The sequence below is a fragment of the Ruditapes philippinarum genome, unplaced genomic scaffold, assembly GCF_026571515.1.
Source record: "Ruditapes philippinarum isolate M1 unplaced genomic scaffold, ASM2657151v2 ctg2187_1_1_1_1, whole genome shotgun sequence".
Lineage (NCBI taxonomy): Eukaryota > Metazoa > Mollusca > Bivalvia > Venerida > Veneridae > Ruditapes > Ruditapes philippinarum.
In genome coordinates this window covers 112,841-132,447 of record NW_026866177.1, presented here as the reverse complement: position 1 = coordinate 132,447, position 19,607 = coordinate 112,841, and the positions used below count along the sequence as shown (strand labels likewise).

Genomic DNA, 19,607 nt, shown 5'->3' with positions numbered 1-19,607 from the left:
TTTACTTTTATTTTTAAGTATATTATAATGGAAAATGATCAAGCGCTTTCAGAATTTTCTACACAGATATGAAAAAAACTAAGAACACTGAATTGTCACGTTTTGTATTGTATTTTACGGCACTGAAAATGACATTTATTGATCTTTAACCCAAATGAATTTGTATTATTATTAATTTCTTTAACAATGTTATATAATAAATTATAGTGTTAACAAAAAAGTGCAAACACCTATTAAAACAAAAAAAAAACATTAACTTCAAAAATTTTGAAAATAGTTATGATTAAGAAAAAAAATGCCTGGACATACGCTGTCTCGATCTTACAACACGTAGGGCATTGAGAAATTATATACCCGTAGTTTACCCTATTGCGCTATAACGGTCAGTGTAACTTATGCATAGAAACCAGATGAATTTAATCATATCTTACTGCTAAAATCTCACGGAATTTACCGAACATTTAGCGGCTATTAATATATTCTGTGCACTGACCGTATAATCAGTATGGAATTGACAGGTTAATAAAATCAAACAATAGTGTATTGTGAAATTTATTGATACTTAGCAATAGTGTTTATGTAAATAAAAGAATTAGCAACATTAAAAAAAACCCAACAAACAAAAAACATCTTATAGGTTGAAAAGATTTGTTGAAATACACCATTTTAACAATGACTTTACAAATATCTTCAATGGAGTCACTCCCAATACTTGTGTGATCCTTTGACTGGCCTTTTCATTTCTTTGATCTCGATACACCCGTCTCTAAATGTCCAAATATCTTTCACAGATACCCCACTTTCGTTATCAACATCAGTATTGTACTTTCTATTGGCATCACTCTCGCCCACACTATAGTCTTTACTACTTGTATCAGATAACTCATTTCCTTCGTTATCATAAAAGTCGTTATCGGTGACATCGGAAAATTCGTTCCCCTCACCATTTTTATAGCCATCGATGAGGTTGTTAATATTCGTTTCTGGAAAAATGTCCAAGTTTTCTATTGTACTAGCATTATTCTGAGCCATCTTGCAATTATCAATCATGAAAGTGGTTTCGGCTTGAAATAGATGAGCTGGATTGAAAGCTTTTTTACCGTTTAACTTATCTCTCACAGAATATATTGGTCCAAGTTTATTGCAGATAAGTTCTAATATGTTTCTCTGTGCATTGACAAAGTCTATTTGACTGCCAAACCTGAGGAAAGCCTTTATTTGTTGATGGTGAACATCAAAAGATGACACGTGGTCATAATTTATAAGAAGGATGTTTTTGGTTGGGTCTGCTTTGTATATATTCCAGCCATACTTCCATTCATTATCCGTCCAGATTTTGTCTTCTTGATTAAGATAGCTTTCAGAGAGAATCAAAACGAAAGTACGCGTGGACTGTAAAACATCAATAGTGGCGTTTGATCGAACCTCACCAAAAGGTAAGTCAAGCATTGGTAAAAATATCTTATAGCCTAATGCTTCAAGGTATATTTTTAAGGTATTGTATACCCAGTTACGAAGGTCCTCATTTTCTGTATCAAAGGAAAGGTATGCATCATACTTAAACAATGGTCGAATGGCATTTGGGTTTTTCTGTCTATATTTAAGGAAAATTACCAAAATTTCGTGCCTGAATTGTACGAGCAGGGCTACAGATAATATCAGTGCAATAAATATGCTCGCTACTGGTGCACTAACTGTTACTAGAAACAAACTGTTATCAAAACAGTCTAACATATCTTTACTGAACTCCCCAGCTGGCATGATACCGTGACCTTCTACGTGGCAGAAGACTTCAGTCTTATTTTGGCACTTTTTTACGTGCATCCAGCTCTCCAGCCATTCCGACCCGCATCCGCATTCTAAAACAAGGTTGTTCAAACGTATAGAGCACAAGCTCTTTGACTGAATGACCTGTGGTAAGACCGTTATTTTAGAATTACCAGATATATCAAAAACACTTGCATTCTGTAACCTTTTCGCAGCTTCGTCAGTGATTTCTTTAAGTTGGTTCTGGGATAAGTCCAAGCTGGATATGCTATTTAAGTACGAAACATTTCCTATTTCAGTGATTTGATTGCCAGACAGGTTCAGGTTAATTTTGTGTGAATACTTTAAGGTTGGGAGCTCGGGTAATTCCTTAAGTCCTTTGTTGGCACAGTCAACGAACAGTGTGTTCTTACTAGGTATATTTTTACAACTACATCCAGGGGGACAACCCTGGTTTGGCTTAATATCACAGATAAAATCGTCTAAAGTGACGTTTATAACGGATTTGCCCTTGAGGTTTGGTGGAGAGTCACACTTTACATCAAAATAGTCCCTCCAATAAGTTTTTACAAAAGATTGCGCTTTTTCCATATATGGCTCCATTACACAGTCACATCCTATACTTGTTTCACGAAAATCAAATCCAAGATTCAATATAGCGCCAAGTTGTTCTATACTGCTAAGATTGAGTAGCTCTGTGAAGTCTGGGAAAGTTTCAAACAGATTACCCTTTAGCGAGACAACCCCGCCCCCGTATTTTTTGCTTGTGTCAAGACTGATTTGGTGTAGATTAGTCAAACTTTCTATCTTATTTCCAGAATAATCCAGCCCACAAAATGGATTTTCGCTGATAAAGTTTGTGATATCTAGGTTTCTAAGTTCATTTTGGCTAATATCTATGTCAGTAAGATGCATTGTCTCCCCTGCTATGATAAACGTGTCCATTGATTTAATTCTATTGTACTGTAACTTAAGGACCCTAAGGTGAGTTAAACTTGTGAATGATGAATTTGAAACGTGTTCAATCCAGTTAGAAGATAAATCTAGTGTATCCAGGGCTGTTAAACAGTTGAGATCACTTATTTTACGCAGCTTGTTATAAGAAAGATTGATGTTGACAATTCTTGGCCAGAAGGCGGATATGTTTGTGAGATAGGATGCTTCTGTGATAATCTTTTTCAGTATTTTGTCTCCTTGATAACGATTGTTGCAAATATTTATTGGAATTTCTGTTAATTCTGCACCTATATGCTCAATTTTATACACATTTGCTGCATTAATATCTTCATTATGTAGAACAATTGCTTTTCCTTGCACAGAAACATATTCAATAACAAGTTCTTTCTCTTTGTCTTTCCAAATTGGTGTAGCATAGCAACGGCAATATTCATTCTTGGTCATTGTAGAAGGACAATTTTTCAAATTGCATTTAAGGTCATGTTTATCAGGTACTCCTTCTGGATGCCACTGGCCAGAAAATGTTGAATTAAGCATATCCAAAACCCCTGATAACTCACACAGCAGGCCTGGAAATGGTTTTTAAAAAAACAAAAAGGAAATTTTAAAACCAGTACTGAAATAAAAAAAAATTTTTGAAAAAATTCGCCCAATTATTTTTAAAACTTCGGGCTAGAATATTTTTAAAGACTGTCCCCAAAAAACAAAAAGCAGAATGAAATCCAAAATTATTTTTTATATTTTTTAAAAATTTTTTGTACTGCAATTTTGCTTTTTATTTAAAAAAAATAAAATTGAGAAAAAAATGCTATCTGCTAATTTGTTTATAGATCTATAAAGTGTGTCAATTGTTCCAATTTATTCTTTTGATGGGATTAAAATGTTAAACTTTTTTGTATTTTTTTTATGGTTTTAAGATGATGGTTACTTGTGTACATAGTTCTGAAAATTGATGCAATAAGCACAAACATTTCAATAAAAATGGAACTTTAATTTAATAGTAAGAATGACTTACCTTTCCATGTTTTGACAGGGCTGCTTTTACTGAATCTGTGATAAGTACCGGTATGTCATGTGTTTATAAACTTTAAACCAGTCATAACAAATTTGAGGCCAGTATTGATTTGGTTCTTATCATAGATGTTTACATGGGAGGTAAAAAATGTAGGATGCTTAAGATTTTTGATGTTTTTTTTTTAGTTCGATGTTGAAAAAAAATTAATATGAGCCAAATATTTCAAGAAAATCAAACTGAGAAAAGAAAAGATTTGAAAAAAAAAAAAAAAAAGATTCAAGATTCAAGTAATGATTGTTATGTGTCACACAATTGACTGATTTTGTAGTATTTATCATAATTTTGTAACTATTTTTTAATACTGCTTAATTGTTCTTTTGATGAAAATAGAAAAAAAACAATGCAAAAATTTGCAGGGGCCTTGTTATAATTATGGAAAGCACAAAATACAAGGTTGTCAAATGAAATTGAATGTGTTGATTATAATATTGGAATGATTCATGAGGCCAAGAAATACCCTTTTTTATTGGCATACCAAGTCTTGCTTACTAAATCTTTCCGATATGGATTTTGTCCAATTTTGTGACTTTAAACAAGTAACGGGTGCATATTGATCTGTCTTTACAGAAGTTTGTGTGATGTAAGCCACTACAGGAAATGTTCATGATTGAATCGAATACTTGGTACTAAGTATTAAATATTACTTCAATCAAAAGCAATCAGATATAGAAATCTTAATATTTTTGTTAGATTTATATTTAACTTGCTGGAATTGAAAGTGATTAGTCTTTACCATTTGTCAGTCTGAAAAGGCTATAATTATATAGAGGATATTTGTTTAGTTCAGTGTAAGATCGGAATATATTTCACAGAGTGAGCACCAAAAGGTATATTTCATGAGTGGCGCAGCCACGAGTGAAATATGAACTTTTGGTGTTCACAAGGTTAAACTAAACAATTTTTTTTTTTATAGTATGCAAAGAAACGTTTAAAAAGATATTTAAACCTAGTACTAAATGAAAAGGGCGCCAAATAATAATACAACATGACGTCATTTACGACATCACATCATTAAGTTGGTTTCCAGTACTGTGAACGCTTGTATTTCACTGAAACAACGTAAAGGGCTCAAATATTCAAAACAGTGAAAATATTAAATTGATAATTTCACTGTTTATTACAGTGAAATTATCATTTTTTATTTCACTGATATATTTCTATAAACCACCAAAGATTGAGGTTAGTGTTACAATCACATTGGAGGGTGTGTGTGGGGGGGAGGTGTATGGGGTTATCGGAGGTTATCATTTGGTTACAGTATTAGTAATCTGTCAGAGGTTATCATCTAGTCAGAAGTTATCATCTAGTTGGTCTTTTTTAAGGATGATTACTATAGAAATTCAGATACCCTGTGAAGCATTCATCTGTTAAGGACATTAAAACAAACACAAGGTAAATGAGTGTTTCATTTTGGGTAAACAAATGTCATAACTAGGTCATATAGTTGTGAGCGAAATAAAAAAACTGAATTTTTAGCTTTTGGCTTATTTAAGCAACAATTATCTTCCATATTTTGACATTAAAAAAGGACTGGCTTTGCATCTTAGACATCTGAAAGAGAAGAAGTTGTGGACTACATTATGCAGAAGAACCAAAATAAAAAAGAAATATACTTGCAGTTTAGTTGGAAAAAAAAACAGGGACGTCTGTGGCCAGGTGGTTAAGGTTGTTGACTTCAAATCACTTGCACCTTGCTTATGAAACCTTGGTGGTTCTACTTGTGTGCCTAAAATAATGTACAGAAGGGCACCTGAGGGCAGTTAAGCTGGAAAGTCAACGTAAATCATATACTGTTTTGGTGCGACATAACCCCCCACCCCCACTTCCAAAAACAAAAAAACAAAACAAAAAAAAACAACATGGTTCGCATGATTTAAGCCTGCTTTCTGCTCAATTTTGCACAAAAAAAGATTATTCATGGAAGAAAAAAGTTATATAAAATTTAAGTTTGCACGTTTGCACATAAGTTTGTTGGTGCAAAAAAATGAAATCATATCAGGTTTGAATTGTGCAGAATTTATGTTGCATCTGTATTTTTTTAAAGAGTATTTCCGTACATTGTAAGTGCACGTGTTGATTGATGTAAGAATGCAAATTTTAATTATGTCTTTGTTTTTTTTTACACATTTGGACCTCAGTGGTGTTCCTTTAAAATACTTGAACTATAAACATACAGTACTAATAAGTGATGATAATAACAGGCAAAGACATAACAAGAAAATCAACTGGGAAAAATATTGCTTTTTAATGAAATTCAGAGCTATTGCCCTTGTTTTTTTATTGCAATATTATTGGCAAAGTTATAAGCAAGATAAATCATGACATATACCTGTAGGTTTTTTGTCATGCAAATAGAACAGAAACTTATGGAAAACGACGAGATTTTTTTATATAGACCATGCAATTTTATCCTTATCTAAAGCAGTTACTACTAGGGTTAATGGAATTTGAAAATGAAGACAAGTCCAAAAATGTTTGAAGTGTTTTGTATAAAGATCAGTTGGTGACCTATAAACATTGTTTTACTTATTGTGAATCTCTGATAAGAAACCATCAGTTACAATTTGAAATTCAGAAGTTTTGAATAGTTTTAATTCTCTCTAATGTATAAGTTGGATTTATTAACAGTTCTCTATTTTTCACCTTGCAATTTAATCAGTTTATATGATTCAACACTGTTTTATATATTGTGAATTCCTGATAAGAAATATTGAACCAGATTTTCTTAAAATAAATACCCCACCCCCCCACTGCCACCCCCACCCTTATTTTGGCAGATGGAATGCTGGTGTGAACAATTATTGGCATAGATGGAACACTCCGGTGCAGACCATGAATAGAAGGGCCCCCCAAAAAACCCAAAAATCCCCTTTATTGGGGTTTAATAAAAAAAACACTTGGGGGTTTGCTTTTGTTGGCCCGGTAAAAAAATATGGTTTTTTTTGCCCGCCGCCACATGTAGGCTAAGGTTAAAAATTGACGGTTTCCAATTCAAAGCAAGACAATCTTTATGAGCCACGCCATGACAAAATCAACATGTGCGTTTGCAAACAGAGCCTGCGCATCCGCGCAGTCTGATCAAGATCCATGCTATCAGTTTCTCTACTTGTAATAGAGTTGGTAAGCAAACATCATGGATCCTGATCAGACTGCGAGGAGGCGCAGGCTGGTCTAGATCCATGCTGGTCGCAAACGCACTATGTTGGTTTTGTCATGGCACGGCTCATATCATCTTGGATAATCTATTTGCTTTGGTTTAAACTTACATGACTGCTTGTATAAACATCACTAAGTTTAATATATATACTGTGTTGGAAGTACTGTTCTCAGCAGTATTGTCAAGGAGGAGATATATGTGTTGTATTTGTGGTCTGAACCTTTAAAACTGAGGTCCATAGACTTACTGTGAAAGCTTAAAGCTGCATTAAATAAATTTCATAAAAAAATAAATAGCATCATTCCGTTTATTAAATGTGTTTCATATCAACTCCCGTCTCTATTCAACCTTTAGTGTTACTGCAGGGGTTTTCATTTTAAGATCGTAACTTATGAACAATGTTTAATGAGATTTACAACAATACTGTTAAAACCTACTTGACCTGTAATAGTGAACGCAGCTTCAAATACATAGTTTATTTATTCTTTTTTTCAAATAAGACATATTCAGTTAGAATTTCATAGATTTCAATAAATTTCTGTGATTAAAATATTTTACTCAAGGATGAACATAGTATATCTTTAAGCAGACGGAAAAAAAAGTTTACTTAGTTATTTAATGCAGCTTTAACCTGCTGAATTTGTACAATTTATTTTCCCTGCATTGAATCTGGGACAGTTTGTTCAAAATTTATCAGAATTCAAAATAAAATTAACAGGTCAGACTGCACACTGGCTTGACATGTAATTACCTGTAGCAATTCAAGGCTATCAATCTTAGGGACAGGAAGCAAACATTGAAATAACAGTCTGCAGGCCGTAATGATAAAACGAGAATGAGTTTTTTGTGCTAAACAGAAATTCTTTGTAAGATCAAAGCCATCATTTTGTGAGTGTTGACCATTGGGTCTTTTCTTATGTATGATTGACCTTAAATATTATCAACCAAAATAAATAGAGTAATTTTGATTATCTGTGTGAGTTAAGAGTTGTATTGAAAGAAAATCAAATAAAACATCATTTTTTACACCATGTTACGGGGCAGTAGTTCTAGTAACTCTGTTAACAAGATAAATAATGTAACCTTGCCTTTGACTTTAAAGGGTAATAATGAAGAAAAATGTGACCAAAAAAAGGAAGTGTTAAATACGTGATAAATATAACCATATTGTAAGAGGTGACATAGTGTTGGCAAAGATTTATCTTCATTGAATAAGCATTTTCTTTCTTGTTTGCAATTTCAGAATTTATCAGTGATTGAATTGAGGTAATTTTAAGCTCAACTGAGCAGTTTTTGCTCAGAGATTAGCTTTTCTGCTAAAATGATGTTCGTTATGTCATTATCCATGATTTCTTTAAACATCTTCTCCTCTTAAACTGCACAGCAGATTTTTATTAAACTTCACAGAATAAGCCTTAGTTGCTCCTCATCAAAAGTTGTATAAATTGTTCATGTCTGTTCCACAAGTACCCTATGTCACAGGAGGTGAAAATAGACTTTAAAAATGAAATCTTAAATCTTTTGTTCAAAACATTGCAATGCTTCATGCTTAGATATTTGACATGAAGCATTACCTTCTGGTCCTTTAAAAATTAAACGGTACTTAAATGACATAATGCCTCTGAGGGTTAAATTTGGCTGACCCATTTAAGTTTATATAGAACTATATTTGTGAAGCTACAATTACCAGAACTTTGATATTTAGCATGTAGCATTAACTAATGGACCTCTTCAAATCTTATACAAATCATGCCTTGGAGTTGAAAATTGCCCCACCATGATCATCACATATTCAATAGACCTGTGTAGTAAAAGTATGTCTTAAAAATCTTCTTCTCTAAAACTTTATTGCCCACAGCTTAGCTGTTTTACCTGTTTAGCTTCAGCTTGTGCATGGTTCTCTACAAAAATTATATAAATCATGTGTCAAGGTCAAAATAAGCCATCCTGAAGATCACTTAGTTATTATAGACTTACGTAGGGAAACAATTGCAAGGTATTTATGTCTTCTTATGTAAAACTACAATCATGTTACATGTAGCTTTGGCATGTAGCATTGTCCAGTATTTCTACTAAAGATATAATTATAAATCATGCTTCTTGGTTTGTCCCTGGGTTGAGGGGTTGTATGTGGTAAAGTGGTTTAGGTTGTTAACTTCAAACCATTTGCCTCTTAACTGTTGTGGGTTCAAATCCCTCCAGGGATTTTGTGCCTGAAATAAATCAGAGGGTCACTTGAGATTTTCTTTCACCAGTATAGCTGAAAAGTTTCCATATGACATATATTTTACATGTTGCAGTACCAAGTTGAAGTCTATACAGTTTTATAAATCATGTTGCTAGGGAAATAAATTACATTTCCTAAATGTGATCAAATTAACAATTCAAGCATTGAAAATTCACGACCATTTTTAGAAGTGAATTTCAGGTGAGATAAATAGTGCCATTTCTGCCCTCTCGACTATTACTTAATTTGATTGGACAGTTTTTGTGCATATTTCTGTTGATTATTTGATAATGGTTATCAGATTTTATTAACATATTTTCAATGTTAACCCTGAAACTTTAATCTGCTAAAAGTTAATATCAAAACAGACAGATAAAGATCAGACGATAAGTGTGTTGAACTTCCGCTTTATTTCAGAAGTTTTCTTTTTAGAAAGAAAATAACTCTAAAAAAACCTGTAATTTTATCCTTAGATATCAAGTGTTTTTTTATTAATAATTGTTTATATACAAGTAACAAAAAGCAAACAGACAACACAAGCTGAATGATTTGTTATATTCAAAATTTTTAAATATATAAAAATATTATCCCAACCCATCCATTTAAAATTTTCGTTTGACCATTTTTCCTTTACGAGGCTGTCTATTATAAATTCAAAATACAGAGCTCTACAATCTACTAATTTCAAAATGTTTAAAACATGTATAAAAATGTTATCCAACCCCCACCCATTATTAAGTAAACTTTCGTTTAACCCTTTTCCAACTTACGAGTGCCTAATTCAAACTACTGCTACAATCTACTAAATTTTAAAGTTTGTCCAAAGTTTCTCTGTCAGAGGTACATTTTTGATAATACTCACCTTGTAGTTTTGATTTCATTGAGACTTTGAAAATATTGAGTACAGTGTAACTTCCGAATTCCGGAACTTCTGAAATCCGGAAACTTCTAAAAACCGAACAATTTTTTCGGTCCCGACTTTTTTCCTTCTATTTTCTATTAATATAATACTTCTGAATTCCGGAACTTCTAAATTCTGAATTCCGGACGATATTTTCGTAAAATTAGAGTCAAATCAATGCAATTTTACCTCCAAAAACCGGAAATATCCAAAGGTGTGAAATACATTGTAAATCAGAATGTTTTACCCTGCAGGAAGATTTAATCTCCCTATCGATTGTTTACTAATTAGCGGTGATCGTGTAATTTGACACGCGTTAAAATCACAAACTGTGAAATGGTATGTTTGAAGTGATGGGGTTAATCAAAGTAATTTACGGCGGTCAGTTAATTTGAAGTGTTTATTAGCGGATTAAATGACATTTAATTGGACAATGTATGCATCAAACGTCTTTTAGCGATTTTTTATTGCATTTGATGTAATAATTAATTAACTAGCATCGGACGATATGTAAGTTTTATGCAATTAACAATATTTCTACCAACTGATAGAAATTCAAAAGCATTTGCAGGTAAGATAAAAATGTATTCTTTTCATTCACATCTTTACCTTGATTAAAAGACTATTATATATGATATTTAGTGATATTAAGTGGCTTAGTCTTGTCCACATTATCATAAACCTCTGAATTCCGGAAACCTCTGAAATCCGAACTTTTTGACAAGTCCCATGGGTGTTCGGTTTTCGGAAGTTACACTGTACCATATTTGATAATTAGATCTAGCTAATTTAGTCAATAAATACCTATAATGATTATAGATGTTAAAAAATCACCTGTCTCTGTCTAAAAAGGATTTGAGAGATATATTATAATAACATGGCTAAAGGGAAGTAACTTGTCCGTGAACTTGTTCTTATTACTTCCCTTACCAACCTCAGACACTGCCAGTGACATTGAAATCATTCAAATGAAAAAGTTACCTGGTTTCATGATTAAGTCATAAATAACCTGAGGGCCTGAACTTTGAGTAAAACTAGAATGACCTAAAGCATGTTAGTTCTAGGTCTCAATTTAATTATGATACAGCCTCACAAGGCTATTTAAATTGTGGCTATTTCAAACTGTTAACATCAGAGTAAAATTTAGCGACTATGAACTAAATAGAAATATGAGTTTTAATCCAAAGAAAGATACAAACAAGCAGAGAAACTATTGTCTGCATAATAAAACAGGAACTTAATACTTAGGGAAACATGTTGATATTCACTGTACAATATGACAAACATGTTGATATTCACTGTAAAATATGACAAACATGTTGATATTCACTGTAAAATATGATAAACATGTTGATATTTACTGTACAAAATGATAAACATGTTGATATTCACAGTGCAATATAACAGACATGTTGATATTCACTGTACAATATGGCAAACATGTTGATATTCACTGTTAAATTTTACAAACATGTTGATATTCACTCTACAATATGACAGTTTCATTCTATGAGAAAAGAATAGGATCAGTATCGCTGAAAAAGATTGATATTCACTGTACAATATGACACACATGTTGTGTGAAATGAAAAGGATCAATATTGCTAAAAAAATTAAATTTATTTTATGCTACAACAAACAAGATTTTATATGAAAAAAAGTACCGTATTGTTTCCAGGGAGTTACATTTTTTGAATGTGGTCGCTAATTAGGACTTAAGATATGTTTATTAAAGATACAATTCAATTATAAAAATCATTATTCATTATAATAATGTAATATATAATACAGGATTATTTGTTTTAATTATTTTACATTACTTAATTGTTAATTATTAATTTGTAATTTTTATAATAAAAATGTTTGGATTTTTTGGATTGCTCTTTCATTATGGATTATTAATCTATAAGGTAAGATTTTTTCCTCTACAAAATGTGGTTGTGGCGCTAATTTAGAGAAGGAGCATTAAAATGGAAACAATATGTCAAGTTTAGAGAGGAAAATGATTGTTTTGATATACTTATTATTCTGCAATGTTCTACATAAGATCTCTCTCAGGATTGCTATTGTTAAACATCACAACCATTTAAATATAACTCTTTTTTTCCTGAGATAATTAAGTAAGAAAATTTACAGGCAGTTCACATTACTTTTTTTTTTTTAACATTATAAACTCTTTGCAAAATATTGGACAAAGGTTTTAATACTGTCACTTTTAACAATTTGAAAACACATTTATAAACCTGTATATTGAAATTGATAAGTCAAAATATCTATATAAAAAAATTGTAACTGCTTCCTCTTTGAAACAAATTTGATTTTCCATGAAACATACATGTCATATCTTGTTTTCTAAGCATAACTTATTTCTGTTAAAGTTGTATTATTTATATTCTTTGAATTAAAAAACAAAGTTGAACTACCAATACTTGTTGTGGAGCTATTTGAAGAACCTCCAAGGCTTCTTGTTTCAGATCCATGATCTCCAAGGCTTCTTGTTTCAGATACTTGATCTCCAAGGCTTCTTGTTTCAAATACATGACCTCCAAGGCTTCTTGCTTCAGATACTTGACCTTCAAGGCTTCTTGTTTCAGATCCATTAAAGTTACTATCCATAACAACAGACAGACTTCTCTCACTGTTTGTCAAGTTCATGTTCAGCTGAAATAGGTCCTCATCTTCTTCGATGTTTTGATATGTAGCTTTATTCTCAGGATCATATGAAACAACCTTTGTAAAATTTGTCTCGCCTCTCCTTGCTCGTTGCTTGGTACTTGTATAATAACTGCTCTCAGTTTGTTGATCAAACATTGGAAAGATTGATTTAAAACGTTGTTGTTCACTGTCAGAGCTCTTTCGTTTACATGAAGGATTTATGTTAACAGACTTGCATAGTTTGTATGTTTGTGAGAGCTCTATTGCAGACTCAGGAGTTTGTTGTTGGGAAAAGTTATGAGAAGTCTTCATAGATTTTTGATTTTTGGTGTGTGAATTGATAGGTCTTCTTTCCAACTTTACTTCATTGTGCATCAATGCATGTGACTGCCTTTGGCCTTTGTGTTGTTTATAACTGCTGTCTTTTGTTAATTCATCATTTTCATGTCTTTCAGAATTTGATAGATTCTGCAAGTATTTCTTTCTTGTATGAAGGTCATTCTTTAGAATAGGAGTAGTAAGACTTGTTTCTTGTTCTGAAGTTGATTGTTCATCAAAATTAGCAGTAAATGATACATTTTCTGAAAGTTTAGGTTTCATATTTTCTAGACCTCTTGCATCTTTCATTTGAGGATAAAATGGCTTTCCAAGTTTCCCACAGACATCTTTTATGATTTTTCTGTGATGATTTCTGAAATCGATTGTGCAGCCAACTCTTAAGAATGCCTTTATTTGTTGCTGATTGACATCGAATGACGAAATGTGATCAAAGTTTATAATGATAAGGTTCTTGTATTTGTCCTTCATAAAGTTGTGCCATCCATATTTCCATTCGTTTTCTGTCCAAGGTCTTATTCCTTCATTATCCTGATTTAAATAGCCGTCAGATAGGATAAGAAGAAAGTTGCATGTTTTATTGATTGTCTCCAGCACTTCAGAATTTCGCTCTGCACCAAATGTGACATCATGACCTGCTTGAAATACTCTATATCCTGCAGCACGTAAATTGTCTTCTAGGGTATCATCCACCCATTTTGTGACAATTACATCATCATCATTAAACGACAGGAATACATCGTAGTTATAATGAGACAAAACCTTCCACCTATCTACCTGTTTCAAACGAATATATATAATCAGCAACTCGTAGCGAAATTTGTAAACTGTTGTACTCAGTAGAATTAGAAAAACAGTCACTGCTGTTAAAACATAAGGTAGATATTCAGGTGTAGAACAATCTACATCTGTTGATCTGAACTCCAAAGCTGGCTTGATATCTTTATTTGGAAGCTGACAGTTGAACATTTGTTCTGCCACGTTGCATTTCGATGACTTTAGCCATGTCTCAATCCATAAAGAGTCACAGTTACAATCAATTAAAAGATTTTTCATGTATGTAGTGCAAACATTACGATATTGAAGGAACAACTTTGGTAATCGTTCCATATTAGAATTATTTGATAAATCAACGGTAGCATTTTCAAGAGCTTTTACAACATCATCGTTAATTTCCCTGATGTTATTGTTTGATGCCTTCAGCATTTTAATATTCCTGAGTAGAGTAATATTTGAAATGTCTGTAATTCTATGGCCAGAAATATCCAATTCTATAAAGTTTGAATGCTTTGACTGATGAATTGCAGGAAGAGTGTCTAACCATTGTTTTTCATCTTTTATAGAACAGTCTACATATAAAGTGTCCTTTGATGGTTGATCTGTACAATTACATTCGGGGGTAGGGCAACCAGAATCGGCTGGTAGTTTACAAATCAGTTGATCTGCTTGGACCTGCGGTATGGTTTTTCCTGCTAATTCCGGTGGTCCTACACATTTCACATTCATGTGATCCCACACGATTGTTTTAAGGACATCGGCGGCCAGAGAATGAAACTCTTCGAAATGACAATCACATGTTAATGGGATATTCGAGAAATTAAAGCCAAGATTTAAAAGACTGCCCAGCTGAGTGATATCATCCAGGTGTAATAATTCTTTGAAATCGGGAAATGTTTGTAAGTCATTGTTGTTGAATAATACAAAACCTGGTCCATATGTTTTAGTTGTGTCCAATTTAAAATTAGCTTCATTGACTAGTTGAGTTATTTCATTTGATTCAAAACCAATGGCACAGAATGGATAAAGTGACAGCATATTTGAAACATCTAATTCTTTCATTTTGTTATTGCTGAAGTCGACATCAAATAAGTTCATAGGCACTGCTGTAAGAATACCTGGGTCAATTTTTGTGATTAGGTTCCCAGAGAAGTATATTCTTCTCAGGTATGTAAGGCTTGTAAAAGATGTGTTGGATATATAGGTAAGTTTATTGTTATTCATATTTATTTCATCAAGTCTGTGAAGGCAAGTAAGATTTGTAAGTGTACTGATCTTGTTGTTTTTAAAGTTTATTTTCACCATTCTTTCCCATATTTTCTCCATGCTTTCAAATTGTTCATGGTATCTAGGTTTTAAAATTGCGTCATTGTCCCAATTACACAGATTGCTTGGCATTTTTGCTAATCCTCCATTTGTGTGCTGAAGTTTAAAGACCACATCAGTGTCATTGGGTGTATGCTTATATATAATCAAGCTTTTCCCTGACACTGATATCAATTCTAAAAATAGCTCAATTTCAGTGCCCTCCCAGACAGGACATGATCTACAAGCACAGCATGTGTCATATTTCTTATATTTGAATAAGGTGGTTCCATTGGTGCAGTCCTCTCTATCTTGTTTGCATCGTAAATCCTGTCTTTGGTTTTCATGAATCCAGGAAGGTGTCCATTTTCCCCCCCATGTTTCATTAATAGGTGGATCACAGGGCAGCATTCCTGATACAACAGGAATAAGTGCAGAGAACAGAAGGGCATATCTAAAAAACATAAAAGAGTGTTTATAAATGAAAGGAAAGATTAAAGCTCGACCCGTATATATGCATTGTTAGTGTGACTAAATTTTATAATTACAGTCAAAATTTGTTCGCTCGAATTCAGAGAGCCAGAGCAAATTTGTCCTAGTGATTTAAAGTTCAAGCCAAATAAGGTTGAAGTATTATCATGTATTATAAAATTGTTTACTATGGGAGACAATAGGTGTGATGGTAATCCTTGTTATTTCCATATAACATAACACCTCTATTCATCGCAAGAAAATTGGTAGAATGAAAAATATGTCTACACTAAGCGGGCAATTACTTGGAGCATTATAATAAAGGAAGGTACACATTCATGATCCAAATTTGAGCGAACAAAGTTTAACTGTATTTAAGATGTATGTAGAACAGTTGGTATGAAGACAAAACTTTTGTATTGGTTTGATATGAAATTTTCATGTCCTTTTGTGTTGGAAAAAAAAGTGAAATAGTTGCTAGTATATCAATATAATTTGAAAATTTGATATGTTGAATTTATAAATTTTGTTAATACAGCATGCCTCCAGATTCCTGCTAATTTTCATGAAATTTTTAAAAAAAATGTATTAAAATGTAAAATATTGTGAAATAAAATTTTACAAAGTAAATGATTTACACATTGCAAACAGCACTTATAACCAATGTGATGAAAATATGCAAAAATAGCCCTAACTGTGTTGTTAGTAAAGCATTAGAAATATGGTGACAATACTGCGAAATTGGTCATTAAAAACACATAACATGGAAATTAATACTTTTATTGTTAATCTTTTTACTGTTCTTCAAATTTTTTCTCACTTTTTGATTTTCCTGAAATATTTTGGCTCATCTGGAGGCACGCAGCTTTAAATTAATGGGTTGCAAATTTTCTATGTTTTATTATTTTTAGAACTTGTAAGTCTCATTACAGTTTTAATATATGGTTAATTTCAAAAACATAAATAAAGGAAGACTTCAGTATCTTTAATAAAATTCACTTTTATATATTTTAGTAATATATTTCTTATCATAAATATTTTATTTCTTATCATAAATGTTTTACAAGAATTAAGAAATTTCAGATGTTTCAATAAACTGTAATTTGAAAAATGACAGTTTAGATAATATATAAGATTTAGACAAACCTCATTTTTTGTGCTTTCTAAAATTCTCAGACTTTAGCGTCCTTTCTATTCCACTGCTCATGTCTTTTCTATTCTACAGCTCAGAGATTTATATATAGAGCACATAGGATGTTCAAATAGAAAAAAGTTAGTTTTTTTGTTGTGTACTTTTTTTGATTTATGTATCAATTTATATTTAAAGAAAGATAACAAAAATAGGCAAGTATTTTCTATTGGTGGGATACGAATTAGTGGAAATACATATTAGTTTGAAGAAGTATCTAGGAAGTTATCTGTATTGCGATAATAATGGGGGGGGGGGGGCGGAGTGATAATGGAATTTTGGGATATGATCAATGCTGATATCTTTTGTCATTTATATATTAATTTTATATATCACTGCTGAACTTCCCTTCACACTACTAAATACCTAAGGGGGCGTCCGTGGCCGAGTAGTTAAGGTGGTTGACTTCTAACGCTTGCCCCTCATTGCTGTGGGTTCGAATCCCTACAGGGACTTTGGATTCTTTCATGTGAGGAAGCTATCCAGCAAGCTTACGGAACATCGGTGGTTCTACTCAGGTGCCCGTTCATGCCTGAAGTAATGCACTGAAGGGCATCTGAGGTCTCCCTCCACTAGTAAAGCTAGAACGTCGCCATATGACCTATACTCTATACTGAGATGGTGTAACGTAAAACCCAATCAAACAAACAAACAAAACTAAATACCTTAAATAGACTTGTCCCATCGTTCATCCAGGACTAATCCATTCATCATTTTTCAGGGAAATTTCATACTGAATAAGGAAGTAGTGCATACCAGGATGAGATAGCACAGCAGAATGCTGATCTTTGCACTGGTCCCCTGCATAGAATCTTAAGTTGCCAGATGGCTTTGGGTTTTATGTAAGGTCTACCCAGAAGTGGGCATGGAGCTGCTTTTCTTTCTATGGGATGGGCCCAAGTTTGTGATTGCTAAATAATTTTTGCTTTTGCTGGGACATTTTTCCCAAAATTTTCCTAATTTCATAATCAAGAAATTAAAATGAAAAGAGTATTTTTGAGAAAAGGAGAAAACACAGGCAATTTGTACATATTTTCCATAATTAAAAAGGTTGAAGAAAATGTATGTCAAACATGATTTTCTTTGAGTAATTCATATATAAAAGTTTGCAGTCACTTAAATAGAGATAAGTTGGTGGGGCGTCCATGGTCGAGTGAATAAGGTTATTGACTTCAAACCACTTGCCCCTCACCGCTGTGGGTTCGAATCCCAACAGGGACTTTGGATTCTGTCATGTGAGGGAGCTATCCAGGTAGCTTACGGAACGTCGGTGGTTCTATTCAGGTGTCATTCGTGCCTGAAATAATGCATGTAAGGGGGCACCTGAGGTCTTCCTCCAACAGAAAGGTTGGAACGTCGCCATATGACCTATGCTGTGTCGGTGTGACGTAAAACCCAATCAAACAAACAACAAAAGAGATAAGTTGTTCTTAAATCCACCTGTTTTACATTACAAGAAATGAGGTAATATTACATGTTAAATTTGTAGCTATATATCAAGTAACAAGTGATATGTCTATATGTCAAAATATGTCACAAATATATATATTTCACAAATTGTTGAAGGTTTTTCTGAGATCTATATTTTTTTAATATAGTTTTGATAAGTAATCTCTTTATCTTTTTAACCAGTTTGAGATTTCGCTTAAGAAAACTTGAAACTTCCTGATCTATGACCTGATTTGATGCTATCTCTTGCTTCTAGTAAACTTTTTATTGCATAATAACAGGCCTAACTTCTTGAGATTAAATAGCATTTAATTTGTATGTTTCAGTCCTGAATAGTTTTTTTCTGTCAACTGATGTTTTGAGTGTTTAATGTGTACTGACCTGGACACGTCACCAAACAATTACCTTTTAAGAGAAATATAGAAAGTGAATTAGATGCAATTGAGTGTAAGTGAAAAAAGTTTCAATCTAAAAGCAGATAACCTCATACACAAAATTTACAAGGAACCTTTATGAAAGAATTGCCCTTTCTCATTTCTAAATGGATTCGAGTTAATGGAGTCTATGCATCTGTTAGCTCTACCGGATGTTTTTTTATGCCACCGCAGCATCTGCGATGCGGTGGCATATAGCGATTCACCTGTGTGTGTGTTTGTTTGTGTGTGTGTGTGTTATATAGATTATATAGTGAACTTAAAAAATCTTCTTGTGAAAAACCACTAGTCCAATTTCAACCAAACTTGGCAGGATTGATCCTTGGGTGTAGGGCTTCCAAAGTTGTTCAAAGAATTTCATTCCATGCAGAAATCTGGTTGCCATGGCAACCAAAAGGAATTATAAGAATAAATTTAAAAAATCTTCTTATAAAGACCCAGAAGGCCTAGAGCTTAGATATTTTGCATAAGGCATTGTCTGGTAGACCTCTACCAAGATTGTTCAAATTATAGCCCTGGGGTCAAAATCGGCCCCGCCCCGGGGGTCATTGATTTTCATTATATGTACATATAGTAAAAACTGAAAATACCTTCTTGTAAAGACCCAAAAGGCCCAGAGCTTAGATATTTTGCATAAGGCATTTTCTTGTAGACCCTTACCAAAGATTGTTCAAATTATAGCCCTGTGGTCAAAAATCGGCTCCGCCCGGGGGTCTTGAATTTCACTATATGCACATATAGTAAAAACTTAAAATACCCTTCTTGTGAAGACCCAAAAAGGCCTAGAGAGCTTAGATATTTTACATAAGGCATTGTGTAGTGAAAACCTCTAGCAAGATTGTTTCAAATTATAGCCTTGGGGTCAAAATCGGCCCCGCCCCTGGGTCATTGGTTTCTTTATATGTAT

The 19,607-nt window shown here is 32.9% G+C and overlaps 2 protein-coding genes across 2 annotated transcripts; both read right to left on the bottom strand.

The window, feature by feature from the left end:
• Window positions 1-542: 542 nt before the first annotated feature.
• LOC132731554 (protein toll-like) lies at window positions 543-3,290 on the bottom strand. Its single transcript, XM_060717746.1, has one exon. The coding sequence runs from the start codon at window positions 3,259-3,261 to the stop codon at window positions 700-702; it is 2,562 nt and encodes an 853-aa protein (XP_060573729.1). The 5' UTR covers window positions 3,262-3,290; the 3' UTR covers window positions 543-699.
• Window positions 3,291-10,848: 7,558 nt separating this feature from the next.
• Window positions 10,849-16,857, bottom strand: LOC132731557 (uncharacterized). Its single transcript, XM_060717749.1, has 2 exons — window positions 16,775-16,857; window positions 10,849-15,611 (listed from the first exon to the last, which is right to left on the bottom strand). Exons 1-2 carry the CDS (start codon window positions 16,777-16,779, stop codon window positions 12,437-12,439), a joined length of 3,180 nt encoding a protein of 1,059 aa, XP_060573732.1. The 5' UTR covers window positions 16,780-16,857; the 3' UTR covers window positions 10,849-12,436.
• Window positions 16,858-19,607: the final 2,750 nt, after the last annotated feature.

Coding starts and splice junctions, on each gene's coding strand:
- LOC132731554 (XM_060717746.1), bottom strand. CDS start 3,261: ATGCTTAATTCAACATTTTCTGGCCAGTGGCATCCAGAAGGAGTACCT.